This window comes from Cuculus canorus, chromosome 2 (assembly GCF_017976375.1).
Source record: "Cuculus canorus isolate bCucCan1 chromosome 2, bCucCan1.pri, whole genome shotgun sequence".
Lineage (NCBI taxonomy): Eukaryota > Metazoa > Chordata > Aves > Cuculiformes > Cuculidae > Cuculus > Cuculus canorus.
This window is the reverse complement of record NC_071402.1, coordinates 118,540,352-118,557,116: the sequence shown is the minus strand read 5'-3', so window position 1 is coordinate 118,557,116 and position 16,765 is coordinate 118,540,352. Positions and strand designations below refer to the sequence as shown.

Here is a 16,765-nt window from a genome sequence, read left to right as displayed (position 1 = left end):
TCAGATAACTGTTGCAGGTAGGAAGCAATGCTTCCCTTTTTGCTCCTCCTTCTGGTAATTGCACAGTATTCCCACTACTTCCTCACACATTTCTTCCCATTTTCTCATCCAGTACCTACTTTTAGAACAGCAGAGTGTGAAAAGAAAAGGAGTATTTCTTTTTCTCCTAGTAAATGACACTTTGTGCAGGAAGAGAGGAGTCTGATGGGACATTAAAGAAATTTCAGAGGGTGCCACTGTCAGCCACAAAAGCAGCACATGAACTACGGTATCGAGTAAACAGAATCGACAGAGAAATTCAGGGCAAAAATTAAATAGAGAAGCAGAAATTTAAAAAAAATTAAAAATTACTGCAGAATGTTCTTCCATCTTAAACTGGGCTAAGGGCTGAAGACTTGAAAACTGAGAGAGAAGGAGGACAAATTAAAAAAGAGAATTAAGTTAAAGAGTAAGTGCAGTAAGGAAAAGAGAAGAGCCTGAAACACCAAGTTCTGTCAAGACTCCTGCTAAACTCCTCAGTTTCTAAACACAGTCAAATGCTTCCCCCTTGTGACAGATTTAATTTTAGAAATACTCCTGCCTGCTGACAGCTTACTGCCTGCAAACAAATCATGGTTCTAATATTGTGTATTCACAAGCACAGCACAATTAAAGTTTTTAGATTGAAAATAAAACTAAGGCCTTGGGTACACGGCACCTTGAACTGAAACTGAGGCTCACAGTGGATGCCTCCAAGGCAAAGTCAACGCTACAACTGACCCATTAGGCCTATGAGGAAAATTATTCAGGGTAGAATGGTACAACAGGTGCAGATACATTTGATCCAGCTCTGCACAAGAAGCACTGGGCAACGTGACTCAAAGACACCACACTGGCTTTGTATGCATCAGCTGAGAACCACCCAGCTCAGATTTAAGAGGCAGAGCTTATTTCGTAATGCATATCAACGCCTAATGCTGACACACAGCTTTTGGAGCCGGGCTGGTCTATTCGCAGGCGCAGTGCTGGATTGTGCTGATTTACCAGCTGAGACAGACACTAACTTGGGGATTTCCACTGTGTTCTCCATTGTAAGATGGCCATGGCCTCTAAATCTCTCTCTTTTCATATAAAACGTGCAAATACCAACCTTCCAGAGGAATCTACTAATGTTTGTACAGAATTTCAATCACAAAGGTCGTATTTCTTTTTCCTCTTCCCATTTCATGGCACTTTATGCAGGAAAAGAGGAATCTGATTTGGCATTGATATCAAATTTCAGGATGTTATTCTCTACCTTTTACATAAACAGCACATTATCTACATAGAATTCTCATTCTGTAAAAGCATAAAGCATACAGTATCAAGCCTCTTGTGACTATCCTAGCAGCATCCAATCAAGCCAGCTGTGAGCCAGTCTGTAAGGCCTTAACATACTCACTAGTGCCTGCTTTGTCAATTCCTTTAGAACTGCAAGTAATGAAGGGCATGGAGTCTGTTAAAGACAATTCAAAATTGTACTGGGTAGGAGGTGAACAGAAACAGAAATGGGAAGACAGTGAATGACGAAGCTGTAGTATCAAGAAGCAAGAGCTTCCAGCAGCACTACTGCTTTGAAGAGTTGGTATCTTCTTCCCTCTCCATTTCTGGCCCCACCCAGACAAAAGAACACTCTCTCAGGCTATAGTTTAATAGACATGTCAAACTAGTATCACTGCAAGAAAACCCCTAAATCAGAGACAGCCTCCCCCTTCCCTGTGACAGGCTACTCATCCTGGTTACCCTCAGGCTACCCTTGGAGATTAAGGGCATACTTGACAAATACTTGTTCCAGTGACGCAGGGTTAGGTAGTCCCAGATTCAGCTGCTGTTTCTACCTCGTCCTGCTTGTATAACTGGGATCCTGCACTCTCAGTTTCCTGATCCAGTGCACCACATAGCTGTATAAACAATACTACCAGAAAAATAGATGAAGCTGGAAATAAGGTGATAGGCCAGACAGCCAGGAATATTTTAGGTTGCACTGGCTGATGTCTCTGTCAACTACAGCTCAGAAAACGTTTAACTCTTTTACAGCAGTGAAACGTACAAAGTAAGTGCCCATTTCTTTCTCCAAGTTGACTTGTTCTAATAACGACATGTCCGTATCTGTTTTCAGGGAACACATGCGTTTCTTCATCCTCTTGTTATGTCTCTTTTGGAGCCAGTAAGGAAGCAAGGATTCTGCAAACTGATTAAGGATCTGTGAAGTTATCAGCAAAGTGGCCAAGCTCTTCAGTCAAGAAAAAAAAAATAGAAAAACACACATAAAAGAAAATTAGTAAGTGTCTGTTAAACTAATAATCATTTCCTATTTGAGTGTTCTAGTAACACTGTAAGTTATTACACGACAAGAAAAGGTCAGCTTAACAAAACTAGCAATAACATATGAAAAATACAGCTGCTCTTGTTCCCATTCTTTGTTAAGTGTTGAAAAGGATAAAATGTGAGTTAGGAGTCTATATATTTTGTGGATCAGGATGTATCTTGGAGAAAGCACAGAAAGTCCAATGAAGGGTAAAGATACACACTTAAATCTATAACAACACCATTAACCATTAACATTGGTAAACAATGAAATTTTTCTACGTTTTTTCTTTTTGCTTTTCACCTTGAAGTATAGGAAATGTCATGAATGTCATGTCTGGCATAGATATGCAATGTGTCTTGCTAGAGATCTCTTTAGAGGAACAGAGTTTTTAAGTTGAAATTCTTTTTCTTTTGTTCAATATGTTTAGAGCAAAAATATTTTCCTTATACCTGATTTTCATGCATTTGAGTTCAAAAGACGTTAACAACGGAAAGCTGATTTCAAATACCAACTATAAATTCTGTTTGCTTATATTTATTCTCAGCTCCTCATTGTAGTCAAAAACTAAATAATTGTCCTATCCTCAAAAGTCTCTCATTAAAAATACTACAGAGATAACTATTTTCTAGCATAAAGAGAAGAAGGGAGAAATGAAAATTTTTCAGCCTCATCTGTGAGAGAAAAATCAATTTATTTGAAAACGGTTCTTCATTTACATGGAGGGAAGGCCACAAAGATGATCGAAGGGCTGGAACACCTCTGCTATGAGGACAGGCTGAGAGTTGGGGTTGTTCAGCCTGGAGAAGAGAAGGCTCCAGGGAGACGTTATAGCAGCTTCCAGTACCTGAAGGGGCTACAGGAAAGCTGGGGAGGGACTTTTTACAAGGGCATGGAGTGATAGAATGAAGGGGAAGGGCTTTAAATTGGAAGGGGGGAGATTTAGATTAGATATTAGGAAGAAATTCTTCATGATGAGGGTGGGGAGGCACTGGCACAGGTTGCCCAGGGAAGTTGTGGATGCCCCATCCCTGGAGGTGTTCAAGGCCAGGTTGGATGGGGCCTTGGGCAGCCTGGTCTGGTGGGAGGTGTCCCTGCCCATGGCACGGTGGTTGGAACTGGATGGGCTTTAAGGTCCCTTCCACCCTAAACCGTGCTATGATTCTATGATCTATTACTCTGTTATAATTCTGCAGCTGTGCTAGAGGAAGTGAAATATGGAAGCTGGATTTGTAAGAAAATATTAACTCAATAATGAATATACGGTCAAACACACAAAAAAAATGAGACTAACCCTATAGCTCAGGAATGAAGACTGGGAGGGGAGAGACAAAGATTGTTATAGAACATGGTCAAACCTGTCACAGTGAGACAAAGCTCAACTCAACTGCTTCACTCAGTACAAATGGACATGTGTTCAAGTATACACATTTTCTTACACTTGGTAGGAAAATGTCAGTGTGCAAGAGTGAACACAAGAGTTAAGATCAAGCTTCTCATGAAACTGAAGAAATCTGTGACAGCAACTTTTCAATCATTGAGTGAGGCTTATGATGAAGAGATCCCAAAGATCAGGTTGGTGCTCAAAGGAATCCATTTTTTGTCAGTAGAAGGTGTGAAAGCAAAAATGACAGAGATCTTCAACAGCCTTTCAGAAAATGATCTGGGGAATTGCTTTGAAAATTGGCAGCATCATATGCAGCTGTGTGTTAACTCAGAACGGAACTATTTTCAAGGTGATTGTAGTTGATTTTCTTAATTTGTTAAATAAAAAGACTTACAGGCACAGTCTCATTTTTTTGTGTTGGACCTCATATTTCATATTTATTTTAGGAAAACAACTAAAAACTAAAGTCCTATTACAATTAATCTTTTATTTTCCCAGATTCATCAACATTTTTAAGGTGTTCTTGGAACTCACCTGTCTCAAAAGCTTCATATCAAACAGCACAAAGGCAATGTAGAAGAGAGATGCAAAACAATTTAGGAAGTTGAACTGCAATTAAAAAAATCCTTACTATTAGTACTCAAGTAAAAGTTCAAATGCAGAATATTATCTAAATTAATAGTTGCCTTGATTAAATAGCTTCTATGAAGATGTAAACTTTCTATTAAAATTTTATTTACCATTTTTAAAACTTAGGTCAGAAAATCATTTTCAATATTGGTTCTACTCAGATTCTCACTTGACAAGTTTAATGCTTTCCTAAAGACAGTATATAAAGAAATGTGGACATTAAAAACATCACTTCCTACACAGCTTTCACCTTTTGACAATTTCCGATAGGTAATGCAATAAAATGGATGTATTCATCTTGATTTAGAGTAATGATTTTTTTTCCCCAAAGAAATACTTTATCAAAATATATGTATTAGATTACATATCTCTCGCACATACAACTGTTTCGTGATATAAGTTAGTTGAGCTTTATGTTTATTCACTTCAAGTGGTTTTATGGACAAAAGAAATACTCTCTGCTTCCAAAATGAGACATAGTCACAGTATTGTGAATGAAAAATCATAATCAAGCTCTGAAGTAGGACAAAACTTTTCCTAATCGCTATCAGTGCTGGAGCTCTTTGATAACATTGATAATACTGGGGAATGCAGAGAGCCACTCATAGGTTGCAAGTGACACTTGGCAGGGTTTACATTTTAAATTTTATATTTTTTTAAATTATTCTCTATGAATTTCCTATAGGGAAAAAGAAAGAGTGCTATTTTTTGAGAAAGATAGGGACAAAGCTATATTTGATGCATACAAGAGTTTAGCTCTAGAAGTTACCAGTAACAGAAGGATAATAAGCAGGCTAAAAAAACAATAATAAAAAGCATGCTGAGTTGAGGGGGGAAAAGGGAGTTCTGGAGAAGGACTGAACAACCTTAAGTCTCAAAACAAGCCGGTATTTACAACTGCTTTTACTGGACATCTTATATGAGAATTCAAGATTTACAACACACTTTTTTAGAATCAGTGTTGCATTGCGATATACACCTACAAGAACAACCAAACAAACACACAAAGGCTACTTGTTCAGAACCACAAAGTAAATGCATCAGTATATACTATAAATCACACAGGCATGTATCTCCGGCACCCTCTGAATGGTTGTCTGAATGTTAGTACAGGTGGAAGTTAATACACAAACTTTTTAAAATACAGGTTTAACATACAATCTTGCAAAAAGTGGAAAGAATAGTTCCCAGTGGAAGACAGGATCACATCAATTAAGAGGAAAAACTACACAGACAGAATCATAATGAACAAACAAATCAATACAAGTAAACCCCCAACTCTCTGCTATGAAAAGAAACATCAAAAACAGTCTAGCAGTTAACTGCAACCACAACAGAAATCCTGTTTACTCTGATATTTGGCCTAGTTTTTGGCCTTGAATAAAACTGCAGGTCAGTGAGGTAATGCTAGGAAAGCACTAATAAAACACATGACAAGTTCTCTTTTTAAATCTTTTTAAAAGCTGCTTACACTACATACTTACCACCAAAACCTTCAGAATTAAATGATTCTGATACGAAGATTCCAGCCTGTGATTTTCTAAAATACCAACAAATTTATTAATCAGTAAACAGCAGAAGCACTTATCACATACTAGACATTGTAAACAGACATTTTTCCTCCCCCTTCAAATTACTTAACTAACAGTTCACAGGGAATAGTTCCTTCAACACATTGTGGCCAAAGGAATTTATACTGTACCAGTACCTCACTTAACCTCTGTCACTGTAGTGAGTTACATAAATACCATCGCTGCTGTGAAAAATCAGCTTAAAAAAAAAAAAAAAAAAAAAAAGGCTAAAAAAAAACTTGGCTTGCCTACTAAAGACATTTTAGTCTACCTGATCAACACAACTGGGCAATTCACATAAAGGCTTTTTCTTGCAGTATAGTAAAAAAATTAAACAAAACAGTCAGCTGAAACCTACACATGAATTTAAAAGACATTATTTAAATAAAATCCTTGAATAGTCATAAACAAATGAAGAAATTGACTGCTTTTACTATTGCTGCTGTCAAGTTGAATTTGCTGAGCAAATAATTTTGGTATACTTAACCATCCTCCACTTCAATACCTCTTTGTAGTCTGTCTTCGGCATCAATCTCCCTTTCATTTAATCTTTTCTAGGTTAATTTTCTGGGCCTCCAGCCTTAGTAATCTGTATTACGTCCAGTAAATGTATGGCACGTTGAGTTACACAAAACACTTTCCATTAGGTTCTCTATTAACTTTGTCTGAAATTGACTGCACAAGTCTGTAGAAGTGCTTAAACTCAAAATAAATACTAACATTTCAATATCCATATGTTAGATTATAAAACATAAGACCCCATTTATTAAATAAGTCACACACAGGGAAAACAAGGCAGGCTATTGTAACAGTCCTCCTCTTCTGAGAGTGCCACAGTGGTGAAGGGTCTGGAGTAGAAGCCTTACAAGGAGCAGCTGAGGGAAGTGGGGCTGTTTAGTCTGTATTAAAGGAGGCTGATGGGAGACCTTATTGCCCTCTACAACTACCTAAAAGAAGGCTATAGTGAGGTAAGTGCCAGTCTCTTCTCCCAAGTAAGAAGTTACAGGATGAAAGGAAATGGCCTCAAATTGTGCCAGGGGAGGTTTAGATTGGATATTAGGAAAAATTTCATCACTGAAAGAGTAGTCAAGCACTTAACAGGCTGCCAGGGAAGCAGCTGAGTAATCATCCCTGGAGGTGTTGAAAAAACACATAGATGTGCACATGGTTTAAGTAGGCATGGTGGTACTGGGCTGATCTTAGAGATCTTTTCCAACCTTAATGATTCTATGGCCAGAGAAAGATATTTTGATAGGGATGTGAAATCTCTGTCGCCGCTATAGCACACACAAACACCCTCAGATGGTCTTCAGGTGATGTTTTCAGATTTTGTTCCATTACCTCAGCGCCTCTGTCCTCTGCAAAGATACACCAGTAGACCAAGATATATTCAGCAAACCCAGACTGTGGATGCAAGCTGCCAAGACAGCCCTTCCTGCCATCAACCTCTGAGCTCCCATCCTCACAATCTCACCTCACCTGACATGCCAGCACTATGGCTGATACAGCCAAAGCGCTCAATCGGGGAAGCAGGACTTCAGCATCGAAGGCAGAGAGAGGCTGAGGATGAAGGAAGGATCACCCCTTTTCATGGCATGCTAGACTCAGACCAAATTAAATCGAACATGAAACTGCAGACCAAAATAAATCAAACATGAAACTGAAGTCTCAGAATGCTCAAAATAAGAAGTTAAAATGGCCACTTCTTTTATCCCACAGTAAAAATCTATTTCAGGAAATTTCTTTAGTATTCCACTCCATAAGAATTCACAGTGACGTATTCTACAAAGAAACAAATTTTAAACATCTGAGATTCTAACTTTAAGGAAGAATAAACAACTTTCTTACCCCATGAAGTTAAGAATTCAGCAGCATACCGATAGATACGGTTCATGATTTCAATTACGACAGCATATATGATACTGGGCACGTACAGCATCAAGCTGCTGAAGTTAGACTCGTTTTCCTCATGATAATCCAGAGCCCACTGTTCCAAGTCAAAGTAAATCATCATCACATACAGTGAGAAGTAGAGGCAAAGGCACACAAATGGTAGGGACACCAGGTAAATCCGTATCTGTCTCCTAATACTTGAGTACACTGGTTCTTCTCTCCCAGTGACAGGATTGATACCCAAGACACCACGAAAGCCTGGTCTTGGTTCTTCAAACTGCCGTTTCATCAACAACGTCCCCCAACGGTATGACATGATGGCGCAAATACGCTTCCAAACTTCCAGAATCACAGTGGACCAGAGCAGATTGAATGTGGCAAACATCACGTATTTGTCATAGTCTTCCCATGCAAACACATAATAAGGAATGCCAATGACAGCCATTGGAATCAAGGCAAACGTGAAGTACTCTAAGAAGCCAAAGTAGAGAGCGATGGTTTCACCAAAGTAACTGCGTATCTCATCTGCAGAAAAAAAATGAATCAATTAAGACTACACTTAATGTCAGTATAATATCAAATTTGACTTTACATTAATCCCTTAGCCCAACTGGGTTTTTTTCTAAATAATAGAATGAATATTGGTTGGGGTTTTCCTCCTTCTGCCATGTTTCAAAAACTCAGAAGGTCATTTAATTTTATTTTTTCTTAACATTATATATATACATACAGAAACATATTCACACACATTCAGGTGGTAGGAAAGTCAAATATCTCAACGCTTACCATACCAACATCGTATATCCAGAGGGGAAAAAAAACCCAAAACACTAGCAATCTTAAAAAATGAATCTGTCAATGAATGGCTACAATGGCATGGAAGACATGTGGCATAAAAACATACGTTAACAGTGAGTGACACCTTACTTCTGAAGCTTCTCGCTGGTTTACATGCACCTCAGAAACAAATCTGTTTCAGCCTGCTCAGGGCCAAAAAGGACTAGCTGTTCTTTGCCAGCCTTCAAGGAACTAAAGGAATAGACGGAAAGGTATATTGAAATCTTAAGTGCTACACATGTCAGATAGCACACTCAGGCTGAGACATTCCCTTCAGCAGTATTTGTACAGTACTTACCTTCTACATAGCAGTTTCACTCTTGTTGAGGCTAAATCCTGGAGTAGAAGTTAGGAAAGACCCTGGTCTTCTCACACAAACTGAGGAGAAAAACTCTCCAGAAGAAACCCTGCACTTTATTTGTAGTGGAGGTAAGTGTTCACATACCTAAAGGTTGATAGCCAACTTTAACTCGGCCATACCAGCTGTGACGGAGTTTCTTCAACTCTTCTCTATCATGCAGTGGGAAAATCTGAACTAGAATGCCACTGGTCAATAATCTTCTCACTAGGAACAGGAAAAAAAAAGGTAGCTAGAACTCCTTCAGAGGACACTGAAGATGACATAGGCAAGCAGGCTACAATATGTACTTAGCAAGCCCACAGTAACTTTAACGTTACTTTTTTTTTTTTACTAAATGTAGCATTTAAATCCTAAAAACAAATAAAGTGTCTGCATGGTAGTTAAAAATTATCCATTCCAGAAACAGCCTTCTAGATAGGGGAAGGTTAACTTCCCCTAAAAAGTTTCGAGAGAACAGTTCTACTTATCCCTACAAAGGCTGTGCTGTGCACTAGAAGAGAAAGATCAACCTTTTTACATCTATAAACTATTCCATAGGTTTGCAACAGAAACAGCTGCAATTTGAATAACAAAAAGTGCTGCAGGTCAGAACTGAAATGCCATGAGTAGTTTTGCCAGGAAAGGTCTGGCTCTGGCATTTAAGCAAAGAAATTCATAATGAATCAAACTGACACAGCAAAAACAAAACACTACATTGAAGAGCCATTGTTGTATCAATTATGGGAAAGGTAGTAGAAACATCTTTGAATGATCAACTGAATCTAATCCATAAATTAAAGCACACCTTCACTGCAAATAAACCAAATATTCCACAATTTGTATTTGTTATAGAAAGTGATACTACCTGTGTTGATAAACAAACTGCTCCAGAAGCTACAGCCGTAGAAATATATATTAAAAAAATAAATAAATAAATTCAAAAACAAGAGAGGAGAAGCACTGGAAGTTGTGAGTGTCTTTTTACCATTTCCTATCGGCATCTACTTGACATAACTAGAAAAATAGCTATATATACAAAAAAGCAAAACTGTAAACTCAGACTTCTACATTTATTTCATTTCTTGAATCACTAACATACACAGACCTGTTTCTTCGACAACCAGCACTAATGAATTAAAAACATTATTAAAAGGACATACAAATATTTAAAGATAGATAAACTCTCCTAAGAAAATGCAGCATCTCTGCCAATTAACTAGTTGGAGCTGCCAGAAAAGTAGCACTACCTCCCCTTGCTTCTTTCACCCATGAAATGAAAGATCTCTTGAAGCAAGGAGAAGGTTAAATGAAATCAAGTGGATACAATAAAACTTACTTCCTTCATATTGTGAAATTTATAGCTCTGGAACACTGTTACTCATTTTTATACAGAGATGCTAAGTATATCATTATGTAATTTTAAAAACTATGTATTTTTTGTACTAATTATAAAAATAATGTGTGACAGCAATATACATGAAAATTATCTGGCTGAAAAGAACACAAGGCCAGATTGTCAGCACTACAAAAAGACTCAGGTTGGAAAGTCCTCTGGAAGTCCAACTTCCTGCTCAAAGTAGGTCCAGCTTAAATCGGGCTGCTCAGGACCTTGCCTAGTCAAAATCTAGAAGTCTCCCAGGACATAGAAACCAGAATGTCTATAAAACTTTGTTCCAATGTTAGATTACTGTCATTGTGAAAAGACATTCTCTTAATATCTTTCAGAGTTTCTCTTGTTGCACTGTGCATCCACTGCCTCTTGTTCTATCACCGCAGAGCTCTGAGAAAACAAAGTTGGGGACTTTAATGTCTGAAGGATTTCTCTTATTTGCATGAAAATTAGTGTATTTTCACTGTGAACACTATCCCACACCAACATGACAAGTTACAGACAAACCATATTGCTTACCAATTGATTTTCCTGGATAGAGCTTTGCCTGAGGATATCCAGGTATCATTTTTTCATCTTTAGCTCTCAAATTTTCGAGTTCATGTTTGATGATATATTGACATTCTGCCATTGTAAGGAAATTGTGATTGTCATCTAAATAAAACAGAAGGCAGTGTGAAATTGTGCAGCATATGAAGACATCCCTGGCAGCAAATAACTATCAAAAATGACAAGAACCAGAAAAAAAAAAAATTTATATGACAATTACTACCCACTGACATCCATTAGGAAAACCTCCACTTTTCAAACTAAATGCCTTGGGAAAAAGTTTTCTTCAATCGGCATATGTTGGCCACTGCATTTTTGACTCCCCAAGTGGAACTAAGAGAACAAATCACTCAAGAGACAAAGACATCCCTGATGTACTGTAATAATTGATGGAGGTTAGATTAGCATAGTGGCAAGTACACTCTTGCCTTGTTGAAAGACTCTTACTTAGGCATCCACTATCTGCCGATCTCAGAATCTCCATACCACTTCGTGCCATACAGTTCCTGAGGTACTTTCATAACGGAAAACAGTAAGATATCAGACAAATCTCCTTTTCTGTAAGCATTTCATACCAAATATCAGAGTATCTTGCTCTTTATTGCCCATACAAAATAATGATAAGCCACTTAAGACAATTAGTTCTAATAAAAATAAAGAAACAAGGTAAAAAAATAAGAAAACTTTCAAAAAATCCCCAAATTTTAAGAGCTACAGCAACAAATCTATTGTTGGCCCCATCAATTTATCATCAAGGAAGTAGTCGTGTTTCCTTCAGACAATGCCCAGTTGATATCTCCTTTTTCCCCTTACAAATAAGAAACTATAGTAATTGCTCTAAATAAGGTAAGAAGTCAAACAGTGACAAAACTCTAATACAAAGAATAAGAATACAATTATCAGTTAAACTGCAGAACTAGAGATATTAGTAAGACAACACAGGCTACAGGGTTTCTTTTGTAGATGACACCTCTTTCACCTCATCTAAGCATAGTCAACTATTTTGCCCCATCCCTGGAGGTGTTCAAGGCCAGGCTGGATGGGGCCTTGGGCAGCCTGGTCTAGTGGGACATGTCCCTGCCCATGGCAGGGGGGATTGGAACTGGATGATCTTTGAGGTCCCTTCCAATCCAAACTATTCTATGATTCTACGATCCTATGATTTTATCCTCTGATCAGATCTGTTTTAGTAAAGAAAAAAGATCAGGAGATGCAGCAAAAATTAGCCTTTAGGTTTACAGAAGTTGGAATCCCAGTTGCCACTAGAGAATCTGTTAGCAATGACAATCAGATTAGCATCAACAACGTAAATTTATGAAAAACATAAATGGTGCCTTTGGAACTGACAATTCTTCTCAAGGCTTCCTAATTTCAGGAGAGCAAGGTCACAAAAAAGACACTGCAACAGTGACTGAACACAGCAGCAGTGTTGGATAAACTGGCACTGCACAAAAACCGAAACTTTATTATTGTTTCAGAGATCCAAGAGCCCTTACATTGAAAATGTGGTGAAAGGTATCGCTGAAACAGGCACGTGAAAAGTATGACTATGACTAAGCCGGAATTCCAATGTTTATCAAGACAGCAAAATGAGTTCCGCCACTGCAGGGGAAGTTAAATACCTTATAGGTATTACATTTCAAAGAAAATGTTACTGTGTTGGCCCCTTCACAGAAAAAAAGACAAAAAGGAAGGATTTTGCTAATCATGCCCAGATTCATTGAATGCAGTGTTATTTAATTATTTAATTCTGATCAATGTTTAAATCTAACAGAGCAAAATATTTCTATTTTCTCCAGCTAATTATAATATAATAAGTCTCAAAGCAGGCTCACAAGTGTAAGAAATCAAACTGCTGTGTTAATTCATAGCATTCACTGTAAATCCTGCACTCATGTTTATCAACTATTTTTTCTTGTCTTTTTCTCTACAAAAACCTTTTTTTTTCTTGGCTTGTTCTTCCTATTTCTGTTTGCTGTTAACCATTCCAAGAAGTAGAAAGACTGAAAGATTTGACAGTGTAATTGCTTATAATCTTTAACAACAGCTTCGCAATGACAATGAGCCCTGATATCACTTACCTGCAAAATCTTTGAAAGTTTTTCTACTGCTGTATGTAAAAGTTCTCATTGAGTTATCATTACATTCCTTCACCAAACCCACAGCCTCAGCTCCCAGCAACAGCCTTAAGTGGGAAGCTCCAACGAGATAAATGTTTTCATCTCCCTTTTCTGTGACCAATGGTTTAACCAGCAGTTGCGCCCCTTTAAAGTAAAAAAAAAGGCAAAGTAAGGAAGAGAATACATAGAAATTATGTCTCAAAAAATAGTATTCTAGCATCCATCACATTGGACCTAGTTATCATGAGTGCTGAGGCTGAATCTTTTTAGGAGCAGAAAGAAGGCTTCAGCAGTATCTGTTTAAACTAGAATGAAGGCTTCAACAGCACCTGACACGAGGTGTTCACAGTCTTGCAGGGTTAACTCCGTGATTTAGCCCTGTTTCTGTGGAAGCACATGCAGACAGTGAACTGTAAAAATTGGGACAGTTTTGATCTACTCCCCTAACTCCTACATCATGTAAGTCACCAGCACCTCTGCAAACAGTCCCACTCATTTTAAGGGGACTAGACTCTTGAAATAGAAACATCCCTGACGTATCTAACAGACATCTGAAGGTAAGTTTCTAGTCACAAATCCAACAGCCTCAGAATTATTACTTACCATAAGATACAAGCTAAAACAGACATAAATCATTCCTTTCTAAAAAATATAAAAAAAAAAAAAAAAACCAACCAAAAAGTCTAAGGAATTACAAATTCATTAGTCTAACTTTGATTCCTGGAAATATACTAAAACAAGTAACGTAAGTCTTTGTTAAAGCCTACAAGCTAGCAAAAAGATAATTAAAATCCAAAATGGATTTATCAAGATTCAATTGTTTCCTGCTAACCTAATATTGTTCTATGACGTGGTAGCAAGTCTTATGGAAAGAACAGTAGATGTGACGCACATTGTTTTGGCAAGGCTAACAATGTTCTCATAAGCAACAACAAAAACATGCTCTAGACAATTAATACAAGAACTTATACCAAAACTAGGTTGAAAGATAAACTATAAAAGTTTCACTGCAAGAATGAAAGGGTTCTAGAGTTCAACAGGCATATGACACTCTCAGTAATAACTGAGTTACCAGAGTTCTGTTATTACATTTTCATGACACCAGCATGAAGATCTACTCTTACATAAAATTAAGCAAATTCAAAACAGCAAAATGGAGTTGAATTGGCTAAACAATAATCAAACCATGAATTACCTGGAAACTAATTTTCTGTATTTGTTCATAATATGATGACAGCCAATTTAATTTTTAAGAGTTACACAAGACCCTACTGTACTCACCTCCATTTCCTTTTTTGTCCACAATTCGTTTAGTGAACCATGCTACGGTTTCCTCTTTGGTGCCTTTTGCAAGCTCAATCACTACCAGAGGCCTGAAGTTAGGCTCAGAAGTATCCAAGAAAGACCAGCTTTCTGCCATCTTTTGAGAGCTTGCTAAGTACAAAAACAGAACAAAAAGGTCAGTGTTAAAAAGATGTTTAATATCAACCTAAAAAACTCAAAACTTTACTGTAGTGATATGTCTGTGCTTAGCAAAGTGGCAGGTGCCCATTTCTGGGGACCTGCTGAAAAAAGCAGTTTAAGTAACCTCTCCATCTTGGCAAGATGTTACCTGTCTCTGGTGGCATTTAGGCCCTGCTCTAAGCAAGAAAATTGTTGCTGCTATGTATAGCAAAAGTAATGGTGATGAGAAAGCAAATAAATACAGAAAAACAAAGTAATAAGGAGAAACAAAAGCAACAGCTTGCAATTTCTTACAGTGTGTTATTTGTCAGAAAATGAAAACACTAACAGGAAAGAACATTCGACAAACTGATATTTACACCCAATAGTCTTCTCCTGGTAAGCGTGTGCAAACACATTGTATGCTTAAGGAGGAACTTCCTCAGCTAATCTTGTGAAGCTTTAATCATTTCAAGGAAACTTACACCACATCGGGTAGGTGAGCAGGACACCTGTCATATAGATAGGCAAATTATGCACAAAGCACTTAAATGACTTCTTAAAAAATATAAAATAAATGTTCTGTAATAAAGTCCAGCCGCAAAGTGTTGAGCATCAGCATAGCTTTATATGTAAATAAACCACATGATCTAAGTGAACCTTCATGGAATCACAGAATAGTTTAAATTGGAAAAGACTTTTAGTCCGACCGCAAACACAGATCTGCGAACTCCACCACTTAACCATGTCCCTAAGTGTCACATCTACAGGCTTGCACAGGGGTTCACTTGTACAAATACTCAAAAGTGAATGATAACAGACGATATCACGGCCAAAGACAACAACTCTGTAAATTGTAAAAACAAATACAAACACTGTCTTTAGATTGCATTTAAGAAACTCAGAATTGTAACAAGGGGTCCTCCCTGTGCTCCCAGCCAAGAGGCACCTTTGTTGCTGCCAATTAAAAGGTGGTTGAGCTAGTGCATACTTCTGCTGCCTTTTTTCCTCTGATACCCACACATAAACTAGAAGAAAAATGAAAGGAAATCCATTTCAGTAACACCAGCACAGCTGAAATGTTTGCCAATACCTTTCCCTCCTCATTCTTCTTCCCTTTCCCTTCTCTCCCTATCTTCTTTTCTTCTCTTCTCCCTCCCTTCCATTCTTCCTCTTCTAGCTGCAGCACCTCTTCTATGAGGACAGGCTGAGAGAGTTGGGTTTTTTAGCCTGGAGAAGAGAAGGCTTCGGGGAGATCTTATAGCGACCTTCCACTACCTGAAAGTGATGGTTCGGTGGACAAGAAACTAGTCAGATGGTCATACTCAGAGAGTAGTGGTCAATGGCTTGAAGCCCAGATGGAAATCCATGACAAGTGGTGTCCCTCAGGTGTCCACGCTGGGACCACTGCAGTTTAACATTTTCATCAATTATACTGACAGCAAGAATGAATGCATCCTCAGCAAATTTGCAGATGACACCAAGGTGATTGGTGCAGTTGTCACACTAAAAGGACAGGATGTCATCCAGAGGGACCTGGACAAGCTGGAGAAGTGGGCCTGTGAGAATCTCATGAGGTTCAACAAGGCCAAGTGCAAGTCCCTGCATCTGGGTCGGGACAATCCCTGATTTCAATACAGGATGGGAGATGACATGACTGAGAGCAGCCCTGCAGACAAGGACTTGGGGATGCCGATTGATGAGAAGCTCGACATGAGCCGGCAACGTGCACTCACAGCCCAGAAGGCCAACTGTGTCCTGAGCTGCATCAAAAGAAGCATAGCCAGCAGGTTGAGGGAGGTGATTCTGCCCCTCTATTCCTCTCTTGTAAGACCTCATCTGGAGTACTGTGTCCAGTTCTGGAATCCCCAACATAAGGGTATGGAACTGTTAGAACAGGTCCGGACTAGGGCTACAAAGATGATCAGAGGGCTGGAGCACCTCCCATATGAGCTTAGGCTGAGAGAGTTGGGGTTGTTCAGCCTGGAGAAGAGAAAGCTCCGAGGAGATCTTATAGCGAACTTCCAGTACCTGAAAAGGGCTACAAGAAAGCTGGGGAGGGACTGTTTACAAAGGCTTGTAGACTAGGGGCAGTGGCTATAAATTGGAGAGAGGCAGATTTAGACTAGACATAAGGAAGAATTTCTTCATGATGAGAGTGGTGAGGCACTGGCACAGGTCGCCCAGGGAAGTTGTGGATGCCCCATCCCTGGAGGTATTCAAGTCCAGGTTGGATGAGCAGCCTGATCTAGTGGGCCATGTTCCTGTGCATGGCAGGA

The 16,765-nt window shown here is 38.5% G+C and overlaps 1 protein-coding gene across 1 annotated transcript in view; it reads right to left on the bottom strand.

Annotated features, from left to right (window-relative positions):
• Positions 1-16,765, bottom strand: part of ANO10 (anoctamin 10) — a 133,377-nt gene that overhangs the window by 112,714 nt on the left and 3,898 nt on the right. The window contains exons 2-9 of the mRNA XM_054057861.1: positions 14,325-14,477; positions 13,005-13,187; positions 10,894-11,028; positions 9,090-9,209; positions 7,763-8,332; positions 5,828-5,883; positions 4,248-4,322; positions 2,069-2,251 (exon numbers count right to left, since the gene is read on the bottom strand). Coding sequence (XP_053913836.1) covers positions 2,069-2,251; positions 4,248-4,322; positions 5,828-5,883; positions 7,763-8,332; positions 9,090-9,209; positions 10,894-11,028; positions 13,005-13,187; positions 14,325-14,463 — 1,461 coding nt within the window. The 5' untranslated portion in view covers positions 14,464-14,477. The remainder of the gene's footprint in view (positions 1-2,068; positions 2,252-4,247; positions 4,323-5,827; positions 5,884-7,762; positions 8,333-9,089; positions 9,210-10,893; positions 11,029-13,004; positions 13,188-14,324; positions 14,478-16,765) is intronic.